Source organism: Lepidochelys kempii, chromosome 7 (assembly GCF_965140265.1).
Source record: "Lepidochelys kempii isolate rLepKem1 chromosome 7, rLepKem1.hap2, whole genome shotgun sequence".
Classification (NCBI taxonomy): Eukaryota; Metazoa; Chordata; order Testudines; family Cheloniidae; genus Lepidochelys; species Lepidochelys kempii.
This window is the reverse complement of record NC_133262.1, coordinates 120746671-120772254: the sequence shown is the minus strand read 5'-3', so window position 1 is coordinate 120772254 and position 25584 is coordinate 120746671. Positions and strand designations below refer to the sequence as shown.

Genomic DNA, 25584 nt, shown 5'->3' with positions numbered 1-25584 from the left:
CTCCAAAGAAATTAGTTCATACTTTTAGGTATGTATGGGTAGAGGTGGGGCGAGGATGCAGATGCATGGAGGTGGGGTGGATGGGAGATGTCTTCTAATTTCCTGTTTTGGTCTCCCACCACAAAAGACCTTGGCCATGAAAGTCAACAGGGCAGCTCCTTACAGCCAGTCAAAATTTTGTTAATCAGAGGAGGCTATCCAACTATTTCCCCCTGCCCTAAATGCTGAGCATGCTGCTTCCAAAGTATTTCCAGCCTTTTCCAGTGCAACAGCACACTGCACAACATGCTTTGCTTTTAATCTGGTTACCATGACATTCATCTCCACGATGGAGATTCACATTAACTTCTGCTAAGGGCTGTGGGTATTTCACACCTAGACTGGACACCAACCTAAGTGTCCTGTTTACCTCGGTGCCTCCTCTGGCATTTTGAAAGGCTTATCATAAACTTCTCTATAGAGGCATGGGAGCTCCAACATCCTTGAAATCTGAACCTCACACATAGGATCATCCACTTTATCTGCAAGGATATGGAGAAAACAAACAAACAAACCATGACCAGGGTTTTGATATTAATTCACTAGATGAGTACAGCTGAGCTGCTACATATAAACTGGAGCAGCACAAGAGAGTTTCTCATGCCAAATATAGCTGGCACATTTTGTTCTCTGCTATTCTACTATAAAGAAAAAAATGTTTTATGTTATTACTTAACCAAAAGTGCTTTTTATCACAAACGAAGTGCTTTTTACCTTGCAAAAAAGCAAATGATAGTTTGGGGAATGGGCGTGTCCAATTTTGAATTGGTTTTATGAACACTGTTTGCATTTATTACAGTCACTCTGAATTGGATCACACATTAGATAGCAGGAAGCTGACATGTAGGGAGGAGCTATGTGTGGGAAGGTGCGACAAAGCAATCAAGAGGTCATCAGCACTGAATGACCCTCCAGAGGTGGAACAATGAGTTACTAGCTGTAAGGCCTTGCAGGTAGTCTCTGCACAGAAACCTGTTTGGGGAGAAAGGGGAGCTGGATTCCTCCCTAACCTGAGCACATGGCTGGAAGAGCTGCAGTTTCCCCATTTGCCCACCTGACAGAAGGGCAGAGACTGTTTTAAAAGATATGCTTCTCCGAGTCAAACAGAAGACCCAGAAACAGAGGCATGGGAATAGGTGGGGCCAGGGAGCCATGGCCCTCCCACTTTTTGAAAGGGGGGGACCTGGCCTATTCACTTCGGTGGAGTTCCACCTCTGTCCCTCCCAGCCAAGCCAGCAGCTATAGCCCGGCAGGGGAGCCTGGGCAGCTGTGGGGGCCATGGACCTTCCACCTGCCTCAGGTGGGGTGGGGGTGGGGGTCGAGAGCAGCCCCCGGCTTATGTCCCCATCCCACAGGGGCCTCCCCTGCCCAGGGCAGGAGGGTCCACACCACCCCACAGCTGTGATGTGGCTTTTACCATGGCCGGGCTGCAGCCCCTGCCAATGGGAGCCAGGTCCAGATAAGAGCCGTGCACAGCACACAGGCAGCTGTACGTAGCCGTGGACCCTCCTGCCCTCCCGGCCCGCTCCAGCTTCCAGCTTGGCTGGGGGTGGGGCCTCGGGCAAAAAAGAGGAAGGGCGGGGGGCCCTGGCCCCAGGCTTCCCCACCGCCACTTTTGGGCAGGCTCTGCCGCCCTTGCCCAGAAGAAGGGACCTTACCTCCCTAATGGACATGAATCAAATACAGAGACTCTCAAAAGGGGCTGGGATCAGACAGAAAAGGATTCCATTCAGTAGCTTGTTTTCCATTTATCTAGAACTCTCCTGTGCTTTCCAAGAGTAAGGAGAGTGAGTGTGAGAGAGTGTCAGTCTAAGAAATTCCTTTGCTAAGCCTGTGTTTCCATGCTTTACTGTCATGTGGTCCCTGAAGGATGCAATAAACCAGAGCTCACACAGCCACATGAACTCTAGGGTGGGGGGAAGGGGAACATGTCTAAACAACTGGGGGCCTTGGGAGGGCTGTGGCACTTGTTCCAGGGTCCAGAACTAGGAACTGTGACCAGTCACTATCCACACACAGGTGGCTTCTCAGCATATGGGATTGAGCAGTTGGATCCCATTATAACAAATTAGTGTCTGTCTAGAGAATGTGACTGGACCAGGTTGTGACAACTGTCACCAATTTTTCCAAAGTGATGTTGCTCTGGGTGAAATGCAGTGTAAATGATCCACAATTCACATGGCAACACTTTAGGAAAGTCCTTTTCTCAAGTCAAAGAAAACCGAAGTTGAATACTGAAACCACCATAACAAAAGTCACAGTATCTGGATAGCATCCTTATATGCATTATGGTTATCTTCAAGAATAAATTGTATGTGTTTTTTTTTTTTTTTTTTAAGAACAATGGCTCTCAACCTTTCCAGACTACTGTACATCTTTCAGGAATCTGATTTGTCTTGTGTACCACAAAATTTCACCTCACTTAAAAATTATTTGCTTACAATTAGACATAAAAATACAAAAGTGCATAGCACGCTATTACTGAAAAATTGCTTGCTTTCTCATTTTTGATATAATTATATAATAAATCAATTAGAATACAAACAGTGTACTTACTTTTCAGTGTATAGTATACAGAGAAGTATAAACAAGTCATTGTCTCTATTAAATTTTAGTGTGTACTGACTTTGCTAGTGCTTTTTATGTAGACTGTTGTAAAACTAGGCCAATATCTAGATGAGTTGATGTACCCCTTGTAAGACCTCTGTGTACCCCTGGTTGAGAATCACTGTTTTAGAACACCTACAAAGAAGAGACGTGTTGCTCAATGAACTGTACCGTGGAACTAATATTATGTTGCTTATTAAAAACACATTCAGTTTGACCCCAAAAATTACAATGCAGAAGTATTAGATCAGAAATCATATAAAACATAGGATGTATGAAATGTTCTCAGATAAAGCTGAAGAGAAGCTAATAACTTAATATCAACATTGTGATCTTGTCACAAGTTCACTTAAGTGTTGTGTTTTGTTTTTTTTAAGAGAAACAAACATATACTGCTCACAATAGGTGGAAGCCTGAATTTCTCGCTGCTCTCTGTAGATTCGGATATGACCTCGGACCCGGACAACATCCCCAATTTCCAGTTTGGTTTTCTGGAGCACCTCTTCCTGGAGCTTCTTCATCTGTTCAGCAAGATCACTGCTGCAAGATGTGTCTAGTCCTGATTCAAAAGATGTTGGGAAATCAGAGATAAGTCATAGAACGATGCTTTCCTTGTCACAATTTCAAGGCAGAGTTATCAGAGAAGATCAGCTACGACAAGGTTACTCATCCTGTGCAGTAGCTGAGGTTCAAGATGTGTCCCCCTGTGGGTGCTCCACCTCAGATGTCAGTGCGTCCACCACTGTTGATTGGAGATTTTCGGTAGCAGTGACCCTCTGGGTCATGCATGTGCAGTGATTGTCTCGTGGAGCTGCTGGAGCCTCATCAAGCGCACGTGCGACCCGATGCCCTCTGTTCCTTCTCTACAGTAGAGTCCATATTGCGAACTCCAAAGTAAAGGGGAGGAGGGTGGGTAGTTGGGCACACAGAGGGACACACATCTTGAAGAACCTCAGCTACTGCACAGAGTGAGTAATCTTCTCTTCTTCTTCAAGGGCTGTCCCTGTGGGTGCACCACTTATGTGACTGAAGAGCAGCACCCTCGTGTGGATGGAAGGGGCTTCGGAGTTGTATGCATAGTGGAGGCTAGCACCACGAGACCGAGCATTGTGTCTGAGCTTGAACCTTGAGTAATTGCATAATGGTTCGTAAACGTGTGTTCAGAGGCCCAGGTGGCTGCTCTGCATATGTCTACCACTGGTACGTTGTTTAAGAAAGCTATTGAGGTAGACACTGATCTTGTTGAATGGGCGCTGATCCCTAGTGGGGGTTCTGTTTTGTGCTGTTGATAACATGTATGGATACAATTGGAGATCCATTTTGATAGTCTCTGTGTGGATATTGCAGAGCCCTTGGAACATTTGGTTGTGGAAACAAAAAGTTGGGGGGATTTTTGAAAGGGTTGTGTTCTGTCCAGGTAGAATATTAATGCGTGCCTGATGTCTAAAGTATTTAGGACAGCCTCTTGTGTTTTCCCATGGGGCTTGGGATAAAACTTAGGCAGGTGAATCGGTTGATTGAAGTGTAAAGAGGAATTTTTTTTTTTCCAAAAGGAAAAAGGAGATGGGAAACTAACTATTGAACTAAAACTTAAATATCACTAATTAATTCAAACTATTCCTAATTATTTTCCTACGTTGTCATCGACGCTGCTATAGAACTCCATCTCAGGCTGAGGACAGTTGAGAAGGAACTGAGGAGGTCAGGGCGCATGTGTGATAGATGTGGCGCCAACGGCACCACGAGACAATCACTGCACATGTGCAATCCAGAGGGACACTGCTACTGAAGATTGCCGATCAATGGCGCCAGGATGCGCAGACTCCTGAAATGGAGCACCCACAGGGACAGAACTTTAAGAAGAACCTAAGTTTCATAGTGCTATCTTATTAAAGAGGGCAGCATGCTCAGCAGCATTGGAGTTCCCAGGCAGCACATCCCAGACGTGTCAGTCTTTAGTTTAAGGCTCTGCATTTACATATTTGTTTTTTAAAACCATTCAGGTATTGTTCTTCATGGAAAAACACATCTGACTTTCTCACCAGGAACATACCCTGAACTGTGATAAAAAAGAAAGATTTTAATTGTAAATTAGGCATCCCTTCCAGACTGTTAGGCTGAGCAAAATCAGCAGAGCTTTCATATAGAAGTGAAAGCCTGAGTCATCTGAGGTAACACAAAAGTATTCGTGTGGTGCCATTTTGTGCCTGTAATGATATGAATGCATCTTGAAAGATCTTCACATTTATGTAACACCTTTGCTTGAGAGTCAAGCTGATTCCTTAATTGTTTGAAACCTAAAGCATGATCCTGGCAGCTACAATCATGGCTGCAGCAGGCTGGAAAAGAGTCTGCCTGTTCCTTTCAACAGATGGTTTTATAAATTATAAGCTATTTTAACCAATGGAAAGAGATTATTCGAAGAATATAGATCAGGTTAGCAAATGGTGCTTCTACCCTTTTGTCAAATATGCTCAGAATGAACACAGACTAATAAACCTTCCAGATGAAACTTGGCAGCCTTATTGCAGTATTACATTTTGGAAATTAATGCTTTACCTTGATATACTTATTTGGGAGTGACACATGCATTAAAATCAGCTCTGTTAAACACATAGGACCAAATTCTCTACTAATGTAAATGGGCACAGTTCCACTGACTTCAAAAGTTTTCCATCCATTTACTCCAGCAGAGAATTTGTCCCCCCCAAAATGTATAACTGACTTCAAGGGTTATAAATGTGTCTGATCGAGAGCCTCTTGAACTCAGTATAAGACTTGAATGGACTTTGCCACACCCCTAATCTGAGTGTAAAACAGTTAAGGGAGTAGCAAGGGGGGAAATGCCTTAGGAAAAAAAGCCAGACATAAGTAAAGTATTTCACTACCACTGATCTGCAAGGACTGCATCACCACTTTTTTGCAGATTTGGAACAGTCCAGCTCACTGAACTATTTCCTTCATGTTTTCAGGTGGTTATATGCTATTTTCAAGACAGTGAATGATGGTCACATGCATGTGGGAGCAGGAAAAACAAATATCCACACAAACTGAAAAACTGAGGGTACACACGCCTGATGTATCAAAGAAAAAACAGAACAGGCCACAGAAGTCAACTGGTTCAGTTTGGAAATTGCAGCTGTAACAAATGGCAAGTTTCCAGGATTTTTTTTTTTTTTTTTACCAGATGAGGTCACACAATGGGAAGAAAATTCTTTGTACTGTCAAACTGAAACACTACATCACTCTGATAAACAAAGGTTCTAATGGTTATGGATGCAATGTTATTGTTGGCATCACCATTAGTAACAGCACAAGATGACTGTATAGGGAGAAGTTATGTTACGGGGTAAGTATCTCAAAGCAGCCCAGGCTATAGGATGTACTTGTAAATATTCTTCGTGCCTGTGAATGCAATTTGCTATTGTGTTGACTTGATAAATTATCATCCGATCTGAAAAAAAAACGACACAAATTGCAGTGTTATTAAGTCATAGCTGAAAAGTGTTATGTACTCATACATTACCTGACAAAGGCCATTCTGCTTCCCTGGGATTTTTCCAGCAGATGCAGTTTATGACCCCAGTACCATCATCCACTGTAAGAGAATTGCAGTAATCAAGGAAACAAGTGGTCTTGGCATTCCAAGAGATCTTAACACACAGCACAGCCCTACTTATTTTGTCAGTACTCCTTTGGCTCAGCCATAGGAGGACAAGTTATTTGCATTATTTTTCTAAATACTACAATATTTCATCTTATTCGGAATCACATGCCAAAAGTAGTCCTCAGTTTAGACTTTTGCAGCATCCTCTCTCACCATCTGTTGAAAACTGCACTGTAAATGTTAACTCAAATGTTTTAAGTAAAATCATAACACACGGAAACAAAACTCACCTACCATATGTTCTGCACATCTATGGCCCCTTTCATCTTAGGATATCTTATATTAATTAGGACTTACAAAACCCACATGACGTAGGCAAGTATTACTACCCTTTAACATTAAAACTGTAAATTCTTTGGGACCAGGACCACATCTTTGTATGGGTATGTACAACACCTAGTACAATCATGATTCAATGCCTCTAGGTACTATTGCACTATATTATATATAAAAATGAAGTTAATGGAAGCAGAAAGGGGTTTAAACTAACATTTTCAAAAGTAGCTTCTGATTTTTGAGTGGTGAACTCAAGGCAGCATTTCAGAGTAACAGCCGTGTTAGTCTGTATTCGCAAAAAGAAAAGGAGGACTTGTGGCACCTTAGAGACTAACCAATTTATTTGAGCATGAGCTTTCGTGAGCTACAGGTCACTTCATCAGATGTATGCCGTGGAAACTGCAGCAGACTTTATATATACACAGAGAATATGAAAAAATACCTCCTCCCACCCCATTGTCCAGCTGGTAATAGCTTATCTAAAGTGATCATCAGGTGGGCCATTTCCAGCACAAATCCAGGTTTTCTCACCCTCCACCCCCCCACACAAATTCACTCTCCTGCTGGTGATAGCCCATCCAAAGTGACAACTCTTTACACAATGTGCATGATAATCAAGGTGGGCCATTTCCTGCACAAATCCAGGTTTTCTCACATCCCCCCCCACCCCCATACACACACAAACTCACTCTCCTGCTGGTAATAGCTCATCCAAACTGACCACTCTCCAAGTTTAAATCCAAGTTAAACCAGAACATCTGGGGGAGGGGGGGTAGGAAAAAACAAGAGGAAATAGCCACTCCCAGTCTCTATTTAAGCCTAAATTAATAGTATCCAATTTGCAAATGAATTCCAATTCAGCAGTTTCTCGCTGGAGTCTGGATTTGAAGTTTTTTTGTTTTAAGATAGCGACCTTCATGTCTGTGATTGCGTGACCAGAAAGATTGAAGTGTTCTCCGACTGGTTTATGAATGTTATAATTCTTGACATCTGATTTGTGTCCATTTATTCTTTTACGTAGAGACTGTCCAGTTTGACCAATGTACATGGCAGAGGGGCATTGCTGGCACATGATGGCATATATCACATTGGTGGATGTGCAGGTGAATGAGCCTCTGATAGTGTGGCTGATGTTATTGGGCCCTGTGATGGTGTCCCCTGAATAGATATGTGGGCACAGTTGGCAACGGGCTTTGTTGCAAGGATACGTTCCTGGGTTAGTGGTTCTGTTGTGTGGTATGTGGTTGCTGGTGAGTATTTGCTTCAGGTTGGGGGGCTGTCTGTAGGCAAGGACTAGCCTGTCTCCCAAGATTTGTGAGAGTGTTGGGTCATCCTTCAGGATAGGTTGTAGATCCTTGATAATGCGTTGGAGGGTTTTAGTTGGGGGCTGAAGGTGACAGCTAGTGGCGTTCTGTTATTTTCTTTGTTAGGCCTGTCCTGTAATAGATGACTTCTGGGAACTCTTCTGGCTCTATCAATCTGTTTCTTTACTTCTGCAGGTGGGTATTGTAGTTGTAAGAAAGCTTGACAGAGATCTTGTAGGTGTTTGTCTCTGTCTGAGGGGTTGGAGCAAATGCGGTTATATCGCAGAGCTTGGCTGTAGACGATGGATCGTGTGGTGTGGTCAGGGTGAAAGCTGGAGGCATGCAGGTAGGAATAGCGGTCAGTAGGTTTCCGGTATAGGGTGGTGTTTATGTGACCATTGTTTATTAGCACTGTAGTGTCCAGGAAGTGGATCTCTTGTGTGGACTGGACCAGGCTGAGGTTGGTGGTGGGATGGAAATTGTTGAAATCATGGTGGAATTCCTCAAGGGCTTCTTTTCCATGGGTCCAGATGATGAAGATGTCATCAATGTAGCGCAAGTAGAGTAGGGGCTTTAGGGGACGAGAGCTGAGGAAGCGTTGTTCTAAATCAGCCATAAAAATGTTGGCATACTGTGGGGCCATGCGGGTACCCATAGCAGTGCCGCTGATCTGAAGGTATACATTGTCCCCAAATATGAAATAGTTATAGGTAAGGACAAAGTCACAAAGTTCAGCCACCAGGTTAGCCGTGACATTATCGGGGATAGTGTTCCTGACGGCTTGTAGTCCATCTTTGTGTGGAATGTTGGTGTAGAGGGCTTCTACATCCATAGTGGCCAGGATGGTGTTATCAGGAAGATCACCGATGGATTGAAGTTTCCTTAGGAAGTCAGTGGTGTCTCGAAGGTAGCTGGGAGTGCTGGTAGCGTAGGGCCTGAGGAGGGAGTCTACATAGCCAGACAATCCTGCTGTCAGGGTGCCAATGCCTGAGATGATGGGGCGCCCAGGATTTCCAGGTTTATGGATCTTGGGTAGTAGATAGAATATCCCAGGTCGGGGTTCCATGGGTCTGATTTTCAGGAGTGCTGAGCATCCATATTTTTTATCACCACGGTGCTTGGCACCTCCAGCCCTATATCTCAAGTTGGGCATCCAAAAAAATTGAGGCTCTCAAAATCAGAGGCCACTTTGGAGAATTCTGTTTGAGTTGTCCAGGGTTACACAGCAAGACAGCTGCAGTGAGAAATACGCTTCAGGGCACCTGACTCCCACTCCTCTTCAACTAACCACAATGAAACTAGGTAGTCTCTCAGTCACACCAGAGGACACACCAATGTTCTCAATAAAACTCTTCTTCCCCTACCCCCATTCCAAATTTTTTTTAAAAAAAGGTCAGAAATAGAGCTGTCAGACCTGAGGCAGAAAGATGATCTTAGGGTTAAGGACTGGTACTGAGATATACAGGTTCTGATCCTGACAAACACAATTCTACCATGACCTTGGGCAAGTCACTTAGGCCAAGATTTACAGAGCTGGGTTCCTAGAGTTTGGCCCCTATATCTATATTTAAGCACAGAAATAAGTGGTCTGATGTACAGAATGCTGAGCACTCACAGATCCCCCCTGAATTCTGAGTTTTAGCTTTTATCTCTGTGCCTCACTCCCCCTCCATGCCCCAAGTCAGGCTATTTACCCATTTTAAGGTGTGCAGCAAGGCTTAATTCAATGTTTTTAAAGTACTTTAAGATTCTCAGAAGGACTAAGTCACAGAACTGCAAAGTGAAAGAGGCGACCCTCACAAATCCAGCCATGTATTTGGGGAGGAGATCTTTCAAAAGCACAAACAGGAGTGAAGGCCCTAACACCACTGACTTTCAAAGAGAGTTGGGCACCTAGCTGCCATATGTGCCTTTGAAAAATCTCCTCCCCTGCTGTTCCAACTGCTCCAATATCTTGGCACCAAATATTCTGCTTATGTGCCATCAATGGGTGACAACGTAAAGAGATCAAGAGGTGACTTCACTACAACGTTTCAGCACCTTCTCAGGCAGAAAACACCAGGCACTAAAAGGTTCTTAAATCTAGCAGAAAAAGACAGAATAAAAACCAATGGCTGGAAGCTGAAGCCAGAAAAATTCATATTAGAAGTGAGAGACAATTTTTTAACAATGAGGGTAATTAACTGCTGGAAGAAACTACCAAGGAAGTGGTTGATACTCCATCTTAAGACCATCTGGTTTAACTTGGATTTAAACTTGGAGAGTGGTCAGTTTGGATGAGCTATTACCAGCAGGAGAGTGAGTTTGTGTGTGTATGGGGGTGGGGGGTGTGTGAGAAAACCTGGATTTGTGCTGGAAATGGCCCACCTTGATTATCATGCACATTGTAGGGAGACTGGTCACTTTGGATGAGCTATTACCAGCAGGAGAGTGAGTTTGTGTGTGTGGTTTTTGGAGGGGGGTGAGGGGGTGAGAGAACCTGGATTTGTGCATGAAATGGCTCAACTTGATTATCATGCACATTGTGTAAAGAGTTGTCACTTTGGATGGGCTCCCACCAGCAGGAGAGTGAATTTGTGTGTGGGGGGTGAGAAAACCTGGATTTGTGCTGGAAATGGCCCAACCTGATGATCACTTTAGATAAGCTATTACCAGCAGGACAGTGGGGTGGGAGGAGGTATTGTTTCATATTCTCTGTGTGTATATAAAGTCTGCTGTAGTTTCCACGGTATGCATCCGATGAAGTGAGCTGTAGCTCACGAAAGCTCATGCTCAAATAAATTGGTTAGTCTCTAAGGTGCCACAAGTACTCCTTTTCTTTTTGCGAACACAGACTAACACGGCTGTTACTCTGAAACCTGTCATCTTAAGACTGGATGTCTTTGTGGCAGATAAGCTTTAGTCAAGCACAAATTATTGGGATGAATACAGTAGTAACTGGGTGAAATTTCAAGGTTTGTGAAACACAGGAGAGCAGACTAGGTGATCTAATGGTCCCTTATTATCTTAAAATCTATGAATTTATTATATTAAAGTGTACCAGTATAAACTTCACTGCCTACCCTTAAATGGGAAAGCATCACTATATCAGTGCTAGAATGTATATCATACTATGGATGATGCACAGATTTAACTCACCAAGATAGCTATTACCTCTAACTGTATCAGCACTAGTATCTGACTTCACAGGCAATGCTATTATCATTTCCTGTACAGAAAGAGATTTCATACAATGAGGAAAAGCTGCGGTGTCCTACAGGTAAGACAGATGATACTAACTGTTGTAGTCCTACCATTGGCAATGAACTGGTGAGAAAGAGAAATCAAAAAACAAACCACCAGATGATTTTATTGTTCCATATAGATCAAGATAAAACAAAACTGTTTGAAGGAACTTGTCCAGCCAACACCCATCGATTTCCTTGAAATAAACTATTTAATAAATAAGAGAGTAGCGCACAAAGATCCTGGCCTAGCAATGCAAGTGTCACAATTCAGGACTAGCTGCAACTCTCTGGCCTCCGAGGGCACCTTCCTCAGATCTTAGGCTTCATGCCTCATCCCTCAGAGGGTACCTCTACATTTCAGCTTGGAGGCATCATTCCCAGCTTGTGTTGACATACAGTACCTATGCTAGCTGTGCTTGAGACAGCACGCTAAAGATAGCAGTGAAGCCAGGGTAGCCTGGGCGGTGACACAGGCTCGCTGTCTAAGTACATACCCATCTGGGCCCCCTGGGTATGTATTCAAGCAGTGTGCCCAAGCTGCCATTTAGGCTACCCCAGCTACACTGCTATTTTTAGTACACTAGCTTAAGCAGAGCTAGCGCAGGTATGCCCATGCAAGCTACGAATCACGCCTCCCAGATCAAATGTAGGCACACTCAGGGCAGAATCCCATGATTCTCCCACTCTTGGACCAGGTCCTAAGCTACAAGACCCTGCAGACTGAGTCCCATTACTGAACCCAGCTGGACCTCTAGGATATCTTCAGTACCTCACTTCAGGACCAATGGATTATAGTCACACAAAGATAGAAGTATTGTTACATCATGCTTTGTTTCTATGGTTAATGAGTAAAAGGATTTTAAAAACAGTGCAAGGTCTACACACATCTATCTTACCTAAAGTCTTACCATCCCTTGACAGACGCCATAGGCAGGTCTAAGTTCTCAGAAACCCTAGCCTCTGGAGTCTGGGTTCCCCTAGCTCTCCCTGCCTCTGTCAAGGTCCTGGTTTAAATCCAGCTAGAAATTCTTTGTCCTCAGTTTTCCCCAAGCTTGAACCTGCTGCCCAAAACCAAACTGGTGAGTTTTACAGGGGGGTCAAGCCAGCAGGCCAAAGAAAAAAAAAAAGGCTTTGCATTGTCTCTCAAGTATTTTGTTCTGTTTTTTTTTCCTTCAAGTCTAGAAATATCAGCAAGTCTAGTCAAGCTTGGTTTTGCTAAAAGACTTCTTGGAAGCCTTAAAGATGCATATAGAGAGAGTTCTCACTTTAATAGAAGGGGTGGGAGGTTCTGAACTTTAATCACAGACATCCATTCTCCTAAATGTTCACTATATACTGATGTTCGATAGCAGTTAACAAAAAAGTAGATAGAATTTATTTTCCCTCTCAGTTGACCAGACTTCATCCTTTTCTTATTTCACCACAAGTTGTTCAGTCACCATAGTCTTCCACGGCAGAAAAGACTTAGATTTCTAATGAATGAATGAATAAATAGAAAATCCAAGCAGAAACAGATGTGTGTGTTCAAGGGAAGAGATGGGAAAAATATCTTTCAGGTCTTCTTTATATATCAGAAAGTCAAAAATACAAGGACATTTACCCGTTGCAGGTCATCTTTAAAAACAGATGGGAGGAGATTGACTGCTGAATAGTATGAGGCACTACAGCTGATGCAATACGTGCTCCCTGCCACACCAATCAGAGACTGTTTAGCTGAGAGATGTAAAAAGTTATGAGCAGGAAACGAAGAAGTTATAATTTACACTGGTGGAGTCAGCCTGACTGAGGCTGAGAACAGGACAGGGAGGGGCAGCTTGGCAGGTATCCTGAAAGCTAAACCAAGAACTGTTGAACAAAACAGGAGCCAAGTTGGATGCAAAAAGGTAGGAGAGCAGGCTAGATGATAGCTCCATTCAACCCTGTTGATCCAGCATCTGAGACCTTATTCTCTTAATTAATCCACAAATTCTCTTAGGTTCTTTTGGTTTTTTCCCTTCTGTATCCTGCACTGGTCAGATGTCTTGAGCTATCTTAGACCAATATGTGGAACCCCACTTCCCTTCAAACGTTCTTGCAAACTCAGATCCTTTTATTATTATACTGCAGCAGCATCCAACCATACCAACTGCTTGCCAAAACCAGAGACAGACAGACAATCTGAACACAGGAGACACTTTATTATTTAGTCCAATGCAAGATATCATTAGGTTTCTGACTTCACTTTCACCATGGATCATCTTTCCACCTCTTATTTGAGGTATTTATATGGCCCCTATTACCGTAGCATCTGAGTATTTCACGATCTTTAATCTCTCCTCACAACACCCCTACAAGGCAGGAAGTGTTATAATCCACATTTTACAGATGGGGAATAGAGGCACAGGAGATTAAAGTGACTCACCCAAACTCATACAGGAAAACTTTGATAGAGCAGGGAACTGGATCTTGATCTCCCCAGTCCCAGGCATATGCCATAACCACTGTTTCATCCCTCCCTTTCTCTTCCCAGGTGCCTCAGCCAACCTGATGTGCCATCACTATTCCAGTGTGCCCTTTACAGCAGAAATTCCAATTTAGTACAAGGGCCTGGCAAGGGAGTTTAAAAAAAAAAAAAAAAAAGCTAGTTAGTGAAAATGTCTGACGTTTGGGAGAACCTGGAGTGGAGGGGAGAAGCTCCTTGTGGATGAAGGCACATACTGCTGCACTGGGGAAGCATCAATATTCTATTACTAGTGAGGTAGAGAGCAAGTGACTCGTCTCATTGAACAGCAGCCTTTCAGGCCAGTAAACAGTATGGGTGGATTCAGAACCCCAATTAGCGTATCTTTGCAAAACAAGATGATGGCTAAGGCCCAGTTTTGTAAAGCTATTTGGTACTAAAAATGCAAATAGGCACCCAGTAGGATTTTCAAAAGCTCCCAGCCACCTAACTGCCAATGGGAAAATTCCACTAGACACCTATCTGCATTTTTGCACACCTAAATACCTTTAAAACTCTGGCCCTAAGACATGGGGGCAAAAGGGCAAAACAATTAGAAGGGATCCCTTCAAGCTAGTAAGGAGAAAAGGGAAGTGACTTCCCCTTTGCAAAAACCATTAGATCAATTTACATTTGATAAGAGTTTTGCATACAAGTTAAGATCAAGAGTCTGTATTCCTGGATTCTATTCCCCGCTCTGACTCACTCAAGGCCATACAGCAAATCAATAGTACTTAATCATGCCTCTTCAGCTTCCCCACATGTAAAACAGGGATAATACTTTCCTGCCTTTTTAAAGTGCTTTGAAATCTTCATCTGAAATGTGTTATAAAACAGTGAAAAGTATAATCAAGAAAAAGTGTCTTTTCAAGAACAGACAATGGTCCAAACCAATGAGACAACTTCTAGGTTCTAATGGTTACAAAGGTTGGAGTCCAAGAAATGCTAAGAAACAAAACTCTTCTTACCTCCATAGTTACAGAAGGCATCTCGTTCTTTTGTTAGAACCACTGTCCCAACCACATCCACCTGTCTTATTGGATGCCCATTATAAAAGAATATACCTATGGAGAAAGACACAGAACATTTCTGTTAAGTGTGACCGAATACTACTTGCAGGAGTTCTACGTTGGTTAGCCATTCACATCATTAGAAAGAGGATCTTCTTGTTCTTTTAATGAATTCACTGAGTACACGGAAGCAGAGTACTAGTTCCACCCACTTACTATGCTAAAAGGAGATGTCAATAGTTTTGTATTTTGTAGTCAGACACTGCAGCTCTTCATAATTTGATCATCTCTCTCCTTTCTTGAATATTTTGACTAGCAGCAAAATAGTTAAATGTGATTTTATTTGTCATCATTAGGCTTCAGAGTAAATGTCCTTTTAAATAAATATGAACAGTTTATACATCTCCCCGTACTTCTGTTTGAGGCTCTCTGCAGATTGAGGCAGATATTACTGACTCTTCTACATTTTTAAGGCTATTTTCACTACCAAAAGGGCTAAGGAAGGGACCATTTAAAATAGACAACTTAGATTCTGAAGCACAAGATGCAGGTATCAGGGGAAACTCCAAGCCCATTTAACCACTGCAACCAGTCCCCCATAAAATATCCCTTCATTTCTGTGCTTCTATGAAATAGACTTTGACAACGCTATTGAGTATCAAAATGTGTCCGAGAAACCTCAGAGTCCTTTTGTCAGCTTCTGCCCAGCATTCACTTGGGAAATACAGGGGCCACTGTGACCACCCAATATCTTTATCGAGAAACAAAACTAAAAATACTAAAGTAAACACTGATGCGATATACCATATATACAACCACAGAATGCATTAGTGCTCATACCATCAGAGCAACACACTATGTAGAAAGAAGAGAAGATAATTCAAGAGATTTTAAATTACTTGGACTGCTAATTATTTTAAATGCATATATTATCTTCAATTTCAAAAGATTTCAGCCCCATTGAGATGCAGACCCATATGATGTGGACAGCTGGCAACTAGCATACTGAACAAAACTAGGAATTGGAGAGGGAAAATTTTGGCTCAAGATACCAGGGCAAATCCCTAACCTTATGAAGGAAGACATGGGATATTTTAATGCACACACACAAGTCAGGAGGTCAGTTTAATGTGCAGAATTTAGAAACAAAAATCAAAAACTGATTATAACCCTAAAATATCCTATCCTACATAGCCAGAGACATAGCCTAAACAGGTCTTCAATAACCTTAAATGGGCCTGGAATTAACTTCTTCACATTACTGAGTCACAGGCAAGTTTTCAAGGTATTGCACAAGTGTTTAGCCACATAGTTCTTATGTGGAAGTTGTGCTGACAAAAGCTCACAACATGTGTTGAAGAATTACCCACTGCTGTGATCTCAGAGCTGAGTATATTTGTTGTGCACCTGCAGATCAGGGCTAGAGTGAGAAACATTTACAGGACTCAAGTATCAGGGGGTAGCCATGTTAGTCTGTATCCACAAAAACAACAGGGAGTCCGGTGGCCCCTTAAAGGCTAACAGACTTCTTTGGGCATAAGCTTTCGTGGGTAAAAAACCCACTTCTTCAGATGCATGGAGTGAAAATTACAGATGCAGACATTATATATTGACACATAAAGAGAAGGGAGTTACCTCACAAGTGGAGAGCCAGTGTTGAAAGGGCCAATTCGATCAGGGTGGATGTAGTCCACTCCCAATAATTGAGGAGGAGGTGTCAATTCCAGGAGAGGCAAAGCTGCTTTTGTAGTGAGCCAGCCACCCCCCAGTCCCTATTCAAGCCCAAATTAATGGTGTTAAATTTGCAAATGCATTTTAGTTCTGCAGTTTCTCTTTGAAGTCTGTTTCTGAAGTTTTTTTGTTCAAGTATGGCTACTTTTAAATCTCTTATAGAATGTCCAGGAAGATTGAAGTGTTCTCCTACTGGCTTTTGTATGTTACCAATCCTGATGTCCGATTTGTGTCCATTTATTCTTTTACATAGAGACTGTCCAGTTTGGCCAATGTACATGGCAGAGGGGTATTGCTGGCACAAGATGGCATATATAACATTAGTAGATGTGCAGGTGAATGAGTCCCTGATGGTGTGGCTGATGTGGTTGGGTCCTCTGATGGTGTTGCTAGAGTAGATATGGGGACAGAGTAGGCAACAAGGTTTGTAACAGGGATTGGTTCCTGGGTTAGAGTTTCTGTGGTGTGTAGTTGCGGGTGAGTATTTGCTTCAGGTTGGGGGACTGTCTGTAAGCGAGGACTGGCCTGCCTCCCAAGATCTGTGAGAGAGTGAAGGATCATTTTCCAGGATAGGTTCTAGATCGTTGATGATGTACTGGAGAGGTTTTAGCTGGGGGCTGTATGCGATGGCCAGTGGTGTTCTTTTATTTTTCTTGTTGGGCCTGTCCAGTAGTGAGGTCACTTCTGGGTACCTGTCTCACTCGGTCAATCTGTTTCCTCTCTTCCCCAGGTGGGTATTGTAGTTTTAAGAATGCTTGATAAAGATCTTGTAGGTGTTTGTCTCTGTCTGAGGGATGGGAGCAAATTTGGTTGCATCTTACGGCTTGGCTGTAGACAATGGATCGTGTGATGTGTCCTGGATGGAAGCTGGAGGCATGTAGGTAAGAATAGCGGTCAGTAGGTTTCCGGTATAGGGTGGTGTTTATGTGACCATCGCTTATTTGCATTGTAGTGTCCAGGAAGTGGATCTTGTGTGGACTGGTCCAGGCTGAGTGTGTGTGTGTGGGGGGTGGAAACTGTTGAAATCCAGGTGGAATTCTTCAAGGGCCTCCTTCCCGTGGGTCTATATGATGAAGATGTCATCAATGTAGCGCAAGGAGAGGAGGGGAGCTAGGGGACGAGAGCTGAGGAAGCATTGTTCTAAGTCAGCCATAAAAATGTTGGCATACTGTGGGCCCATGCGGGTACCCAAAGCAGTACCACTGACCTGAAGGTATAAGTGGTCCCTAAATCTGAAATGGTTGTGGGTGAGGACAAAGTCACAAAGCTCAGCCACCAGGTGTGTCGTGGCCTCATCAGGGATACTGTTCTTGACAGCTTGTAGTCCATCCTCATGTGGAATATTAGCGTTAAGAGCCCCTACATCCATGGTGGCCAGGATGGTGTTTTCAGGAAGATCACCAATGCACTGTAGTTTCCGCAGGAAGTCGGTGGTGTCTCAAAGACAGCTAGGAGTGCTGGTAGCATAGGTCTGAGGAAGAGAGTCCAAATAGCCAGATAATCCTGCTGTAAGAGTGTCAATGTCTAAGATTATGGGGCATCCAGGGTTTCCAGGTTTATGGATCTTGGATAGCAGATAGAATACCCCTGGACGGGTGTGTCTGTGTAGATTTGTTCCTGTGCTATAGCAGGGAGTTTCTTGAGCAAATGGTGTCATTTCTTTTGGTACTCCTCAGTGGGATCAGAGGATAGTGGCCTGTAGAATGTGGTGTTGGAGAGTTGCCTGTTCATAATCCGACCTGTTCATTATGACTACAGCACCTCCTTTGTCAGCCCCTTTGATTATAATGTCAGAGTTGTTTCTGAGGCTGTGGATGGCGTTGCATTCTGTATGGTTGAGGTTATGGGGCAAGTGATGCTGTTTGTTTACAATTTCAGCCTGTGCATGTCTGCGGAAGCACTCCATGTAGAAGTCCAGTCTGTCATTTCAACTGTCAGGAGGAGTCCACGCAGAAACAGACTTCAAAGGGAAACTACAGAACTAAGATGCATTTGCAAATTTAACACCATTAATTCGGGCATGAATAGGGACTGGGAGTGGCTGGCTCACTACAAAAGCAGCTTTGCCTCTCTGGAAATTGACACCTCCTCCTCAATTATTGGGAGTGGACTACATCCACCCTGATCAAATTGGCCCTGTCAACACTGGTTCTCCACTTATGAGGTAACTCCCTTCTCTTCATGTGCCAATATACACCTCTACCCCGATATAACACGGTCCTCGGGAGACAAAAAAAAATCTCACCACATTATAGGTGAGACCGCGTTATATCGAACTTGCTTTGGCCCGCCCCATTCCTTGTTCCCTGACCGCCCCCTCCAGAAACCCCTGTCCCTAATCACCCCCAGGACTCAGAAGGACCCAGAAGTTTCCAGAACAGGGTGTGGCAGTGACTTGATGCATTCAACAGCTGTTTGGAGGCTGTATATCATGTGTTCACTGTGAACAGCCCAACTGGGTGGGTCACCCTCAGAGAGCTGAGCTGGAGCACGTGCGCGCGTGTGTGTGTGTGGTGGGGGGAGGGTTTATAAATATAAGAGTTACAGACAGCCCTGTAGACTGTCAGTGGCTGACCTATGCAGGACCAAGAGATGTATCTGTCTGCTGTGAGAATTGGGCCTCAGTCTGTGCCCCTCTTTGGATACAGGCTACAGTCTTCTGCTTCACCACCAACTGAGAGAACCAGTGAGCTAGTAAACCAGAGGCTGGAATGGTGGTGATTGTGGAGATCCCCTGACAGGGTTCTGAAGTGTTTGAAAGGACTGAAATTCTGCCATTTCTCAAACGCTGCAAAGTCCAGATGACACACATTCCATACTATGGTCACACTATAAAGACTGAGAAATCACTCGCAATCAGAGGAGACATGTTTTGATGTACGTGCACTGAAGTATAGAAAATGTTATGCTGAAAACCTGTATTTGAATGTTTTTTACAGAAACAAAAGGAGGAAAGTCAGTATATGAAATACCAGTAGATGTACTGTTTAGTATCTTTGTTTAAAAGTTATGCATAGCATCCAAAAACTTATTTACAAGGTTTTGAGTGCACCATGTTTACTCTTTCTGAGCAAAACAGAACACTCTTTCAAAATTCCCTGGAAATTATTAATATCCATTTATTGGGTTTTACATACTACAACCTTAAAATTTAACTCTGTGTAATGCTTTCTGAGAAGTCTTTAAGAGACAGAACTTTGGCCTGTGCTTCTAGAAAAAGTTGCCGAGGTACAGGAAGAAGGGAGTGTATAGTTATACAGAATATAGTCTGTATATACAGTTATATACTATGTAGTCTGGTCATCACCCGTCCTCATTACAAAGACTGTCTGAATAGAGGTATAATGGATAGGATGTACATGTGGAACTACCTCTGACCTGTTTAGGGTCAGGGATCTTAAATGTTTTGTTAAAAACTGGAGCCCTGTATCTTTAACTGAGCAGTACAAAAATCATAGGAGCATAGAATCTTTAATGACTGCTGCTAGTGAACCTGCTTTTATACTATTCATAGCTTCCCTTTCTTGTTGATAAGGTGCTGTCACACTGCAGAGTCAATAATCTGGCTAGCTGCACTTTAACATGGAAAAGAGGCTCATTTCCATGCTGTAATTACATTGTGTTGTTGCGTTTGACACCCACTCTCATTTCAAGGCCTCTGGGGCATCACAATTGCTGCTTTTATCTGGGTGGTTTTCAGCCTTCATATCACCATATACAACAGGAGAGAAGCTGGCTGGGTTTACATGTTTTCCCCAGTGTTGTTCTAAGGGATTAATCATGGTTTCCTAGAATCCTAGCAGTTAGACCTGGAAAAAAGACTTATTAGATCATTTAGTGGCCAGTGCAGGATCATTCCATACAGTACATTCTTCAGTGATCCGTACAATCCCGACATAAAGAGATTTGAGTGATGGGCCTTCCGGCCCTTCCTTAGGGAGTCTGTGCCACAATCAAACAGATCTGACTGCAAGGATGTTTTCCCTTAAGTTCAGCCTACATTTACTTTTTAATTTCTTCCCATTGCTCTTTGCGCCGACCTAAGTCATTCCCAATTATCATTAATGACTGGTTTATAGCCAATTGTATACTTAACAGCATCTGGTCTTTAAGAAACTCGTTATAGGAGGGGAATTTTGGCAGCAAATTTATACATTGCCCATCCTATTCCCCCACCAGCCTCCCACCGAACACTTATTTGTGTACGGTTCTATTCCGATGGCATTGGATATGGGTGAAAAAGACATGCTGGAAGGCACCTGGGATGGTTCATATAGTGTGTGTGCATGGGTGCACCCCCCATCAAAGAGATGGGCAAGAGAATTAGGATTATGTTTGTTCCATGACTTTTCATCCTTATATGGGACTGCAAAGTCTGTTAATATGCACACATGTACACGCATACACATGCGCACACAAAGGACTGCAATGACTCTGGTTGTGCAAAGAGACAAATCCATAGGAAGTGGGGAAAACTTGCATGCCCCAATTTTAAAAGGGTGGTATCTTGACATGGTAGAGGATACATCTTCATGAGCATCTTATTTAGAAGATTAATGACAAAAATTGTGGCAGATGAGGAATCTCTCTCAAATAAAACCTAATCGGATACAAATGAGAAATATAAGAGCATATTTGGGAGAGGGAGAAGTGCTGTAGTTGTCTAGGACTTTAAAAGGAGAGAGAGAGTATGTTTGTTGATGTTCATCAATTTTTATTCTTCCACTATGTGCTATTATTGTTTAGCAGCAGCACCTAGGAGCCCCAGTCATGGGCCAGGACCCCACTGTGCTAGGTTCTGTACAACACACAGAACAGAGAGACAGAGTCCCTGTATTATTGTTTTTAAATCAAGAAAAGATTAAGTAATTAAAGATGACAATCTGTCAGTTCTTTCGGGGCAAGGACATTCTTTTCATTGATGTGTGCATAGCACAATGGGGCCATTATCTCAGATTTAGGCCTATAAGTGCTACCATAATACAAATAGCCCATTTTAAAATACAAGATTAACCATCAGCAGTATCTCCATATTTTTGTCAGTGCCCCAGGTCAACAGGTTTGAAAACATACATCCTATCTGTTTCCACAGAAGTAAATATGCTGGATCTTGTACACTCTGTGTTGTCCCTAAGGGCACAACACTAGATGTCAGAAGAGCATAACAAAGCCAGTTCTTGGCTTCCGGAAGGAGACTAGCGTCATTCCGGTTGTCAATGAAAAGTTAATATATTAACAAAAATCAAGAGCAGTGCTTCAAGAGTAAAGCAAGCCAACAACCTTCTTTTATTCAAGGGGATAAATATATGTCCCTAGTCCTTCTTGTAGATAAACCTACTCAGAACTAGCTGGTTTTCCTGATTAACTCTCTAGGTTTCTCTATGGGTTTTCCTTCCCTTGTCCTTTCCCATAAGAACAGTCTTAAGTCCTGCCCGACAGAGTTTGGGGTACATAGACCCCACCACAGTATGGAACAAACTGCAGCCTGTTTAGGTTCTTCCTAGTGATAACAGCAACCCCATGCCAGCCCTATGCTGCGTTAGAAAAATGTATATATGTGGGTGATATTGGCTGGAGCTCCACAGGAAGCAGACAGCAAAGCATACAATTTCAAACAATGGTTAGGAAATAAAAGGTGTGGCATAAGAGTCAGCACAGAAACTAGAATGAACCACAAGGCTTTCCCAATACATGAAGTATCCTTCATTCATATTTAGAAACCAAACAGGTAAGGCCCATTACTATTTCTTATTACCTATGAATGTGCCCAGACAAAAAGCACTGCTCTTTAAAAACATCTAAATACAAGAAAGTGACCACCTTTCAACAAGAAGGCAATAAAAGAAAAGGCTGGAAATCCTCCATAAAATTTTTTTAAATGGTTTGAGGGGGAGAAAGCATAGCAAAAAAAAAATTTTTTTTCCAATTAAGCTTTATTAGATCCCAGCAACACACATACAGAGAAAGTTAGTGAAGCCTTTCTGTTCTGCCAAACAAGTCTCTTAAATTTAGAGAGATTGTTTCATACCAGTTAGAACAATGGAGAAGGCATCGGGTCTCCTAAGTTCCATTTCCAGCACTGCCACTATAATTCTACATAAATTAATACAAGATCTTTGACCTCTGTGTCTCAACTGTCCTGATGGAGACAATACTGACCTACCTCACAGGGAGTGTTGAGAACTTACTCATCAGCATTCAAAAAGAGCTCTGAGATCCTTGGACAGTCAGTGCTACATAACTGAGACATAACTAAGACTGCAGAAAGCTGATACTGTTCTACAATAACACCCATTACTAATTAAACCCATTACATTTCTATACACACCAAAGAAATCATGCACACATACCTGGAACCTGCTTAGATTCATTCATTTCCTTTATATCCTTAATGTAGAGTCTTGCAAATGCAGAAAAGACAGGATCCAACCCCCATAACAGGGAAGGCATCTCTGCTTCATACTTCGCAGGGTCGGACTGCATTCAGAAACCAAGTGACCAATTCGCATGAACAAGAACAGGCTCGGGATTGCTGATGATCTTTATCTACATAGGTAAAAAGATTCTATTACATATAGCCCTCAGAAATTGATAGTGAGTTTCCGGAAACTGTAGCACAAAACATGTAAAATATTTGCTGTGCTAGCTTACTTGAAGCGACCAGTAATAGCAGCAATAGCATTCTGCTATCAACTCCTTCAAATTAAACACAAATTAAGGGGATTTCCCTACAGAAGTAAAATGATCCAAAATATATCTCACTAATAGAGTTGGAGCATCACATGCCTTCTTTTTAACCTTTTTTACTTTTCTATTTCTCTTTTTGTTTATGGTTTTCTTCCTCTTTTCCCCCACTCCCCAAAAAAGTATCTTCCCCTATTCATCTACTTGAATATTTTACTGAAAAATTAGCTTATTTTATTGGAACCAAATGAAAGCAGCCACCTCGTCGCCATTTTGTGCCACACAACCTTCAATACTTCATACTGGTTACCTCCCCTTCCCTTTCATTCTGCTTATTCTCGTGTTCTCTTTTCTCACCACCATCATGACTAATTTAGACATCCCACTAGGCAGATAATTTCGGAAGACAGGTGTTCTGCCCAAAAATACCTGCCCTGGGACACCCAGTAGGAATTTTGAGCCTTGACATGCATTTTTGTTAACTTCCCCTTTGCTGGCATTTAACTTGTTCCTGTAAAGTACTCCAGGTTGCCCCAGAGCATGAAAGGAACTGTAGAAAACAATTCTATTTGTCCCCTTTTGCTGGGGAAGAACAAAAGAAGAACACCACTCACTTTCAACCTCCCCAATTTTAAGTGCAACAGTCATTCATGCTGGTATAGAGGTGAAGACATTTTTATTACTTAAGTCCCTCAGTGCAGCCACTCCCTTTTGTTTACGCAAAATTAACACCAGCTTGCTGTGCCTGGATCTATTTCTGTTTCCTCCTCCCACAGGCAACTCTACTTTCTTCTATGCTGACCCTTACATACAGAAGGGCCTTCCAAAACCAACCCAACCACCCTCTCCTCATCAAATCCCTCCACAAAGTTAATTATCAGGGGGTAGCCATGTTAGTCTGTATCCACAAAAACAAGAAGGAGTCCGGTGGCATCTTAAAGACTAACAGATTTATTTGGGCCCAAATAAATCTGTTAGTCTTTAAGGTGTCACCAGACTCCTCCTTGTTTTTTCAAAAACTTAATGTCTCCCATGAAACCTACAAAGGTGTGAATTACATCAGGGGGTCTCAACCTTTTTAACACCCCTTCCCAACATTCTAGAAAAACTCCACAGCCCACCTGTGCCACAACTGTTTTTCTGCATATGAAAGCCAGGGCTGGCTTAGGGTAGCAAGCAGAGCAATTGCTTGCAACCCCATGCTATAGAAGGTCCCACGATGCTAAGTTGCTTCAGCCCCAGATGGCAGGGCTGGGGGCCCCAGGCTTCAGACCCCATGGTGGGGCTTTGGCTTTCTGTCCTGGGCCCCAGCGAATCACACTGGCTCTGCTTGGAGGACCCCCTGAAACCTGCTCACAGCCCACAGAGGGCCCCAGATCCATGGTTGAGAACCGCTGAACTACACGAAGTTTAGATCAAACCTTACCAAGCAGCATGCATGAACTAATTCAGTCACTGTATGATCTTATTAATTTAACTCTCACCGCTCCCTGCTCCACTTTGGAGCTGTGCTCACCATTGCTCAGTGTGCTTGTATGAACTCTAGATTGTAAGCTTTACAAAGCAAGGTTGTGGGCAAATTGTGTGTTTTGCAGGGTACCTAGCACGCCTGTAGACATGGCAAAATTATTACTATCAGACTCCCCTTTCCATTTAATCCATTGCACACTTGCTCACATCATCCCTCTAGAATGGTACACTCACCATTACTTAGGGCCAATTGTTTGGCTGCTCATTTCCAATCCACCTTGAGAATCACTTGTCCATTGGGTCTTGTTTTTAATGAAAATGTGAAGGGCCATAAGGCTAAGATTTTGTCACTGACCTTTACTAAAAATATCCATGATAAAATATGAAGGGACTGGGCAGCTACGGAGTGGCTGGGAGCTCTGGGGGCCCCCCACCACTCATGGGAGCTCAAGGGTCCCCCCGGCCCCAGTGGCAGAGGTCCCCCTGCTGCCAAAGCCATGGCGGAGGGTAGGGAGCTGCAGGGGTCCCCCCGCTGCCAAAGTCATGGCGGAGGGCAGGGAGCTGCAGGTCCCCCTGTTCCCCACAGCAGCTGGTGGGGAGCTGCGGGGTACCCTCCACCCATGGCAGCTTGGAGCTTGGGGGCCTGCTGCGTCAGGCAGCAGGGGTACCTCACAGCTCCCTGCCGCTGCGGGAGGAGGTGGGACTCCGCAGTTCCCAGCCGCCGGGGCTGAAGTCACGAATCTATGACTTTCAAAGACCTCCACGACTTCCGTAACCTCCGTGGCAAAATCTTAGCCTTAGTCATAGCACATGAGGGAAGTCCTCTGTAAAATTAAATGTTAACAAACCTCCATTCTGTAGCTAACCAGAGCTAAAGCAGCCCATGTGTCAGAAGACCACGTTGTACGTAGTCAGGTCTAATGGTCAGAGCAGAAATCAGGCCTACACGTCAAAGCAAGAGATAAGAACAGCAGTCAGAGTCCAAGTGCCAGAGCTCAGGATCAAGACAGAGTCAGAGCAAGGAATTAGGGACAGACCCAGAGTCAGAGAAGGCAGGAGCAGGGTTGGTTCAGAGGCAGGAGAGAGGCTA

At 43.3% G+C, this 25584-nt stretch overlaps 1 protein-coding gene across 2 annotated transcripts in view; it reads right to left on the bottom strand.

Annotated features, from left to right (window-relative positions):
* Positions 1-25584, bottom strand: part of STN1 (STN1 subunit of CST complex) — a 67807-nt gene that overhangs the window by 21397 nt on the left and 20826 nt on the right. For both annotated transcript variants that reach the window (XM_073354455.1, XM_073354453.1), the window contains exons 4-8: positions 22691-22886; positions 14568-14663; positions 6173-6244; positions 3047-3205; positions 410-521 (exon numbers count right to left, since the gene is read on the bottom strand). In XM_073354455.1, coding sequence (XP_073210556.1) covers positions 410-521; positions 3047-3205; positions 6173-6244; positions 14568-14663; positions 22691-22823 — 572 coding nt within the window. In that variant the 5' untranslated portion in view covers positions 22824-22886. The remainder of the gene's footprint in view (positions 1-409; positions 522-3046; positions 3206-6172; positions 6245-14567; positions 14664-22690; positions 22887-25584) is intronic.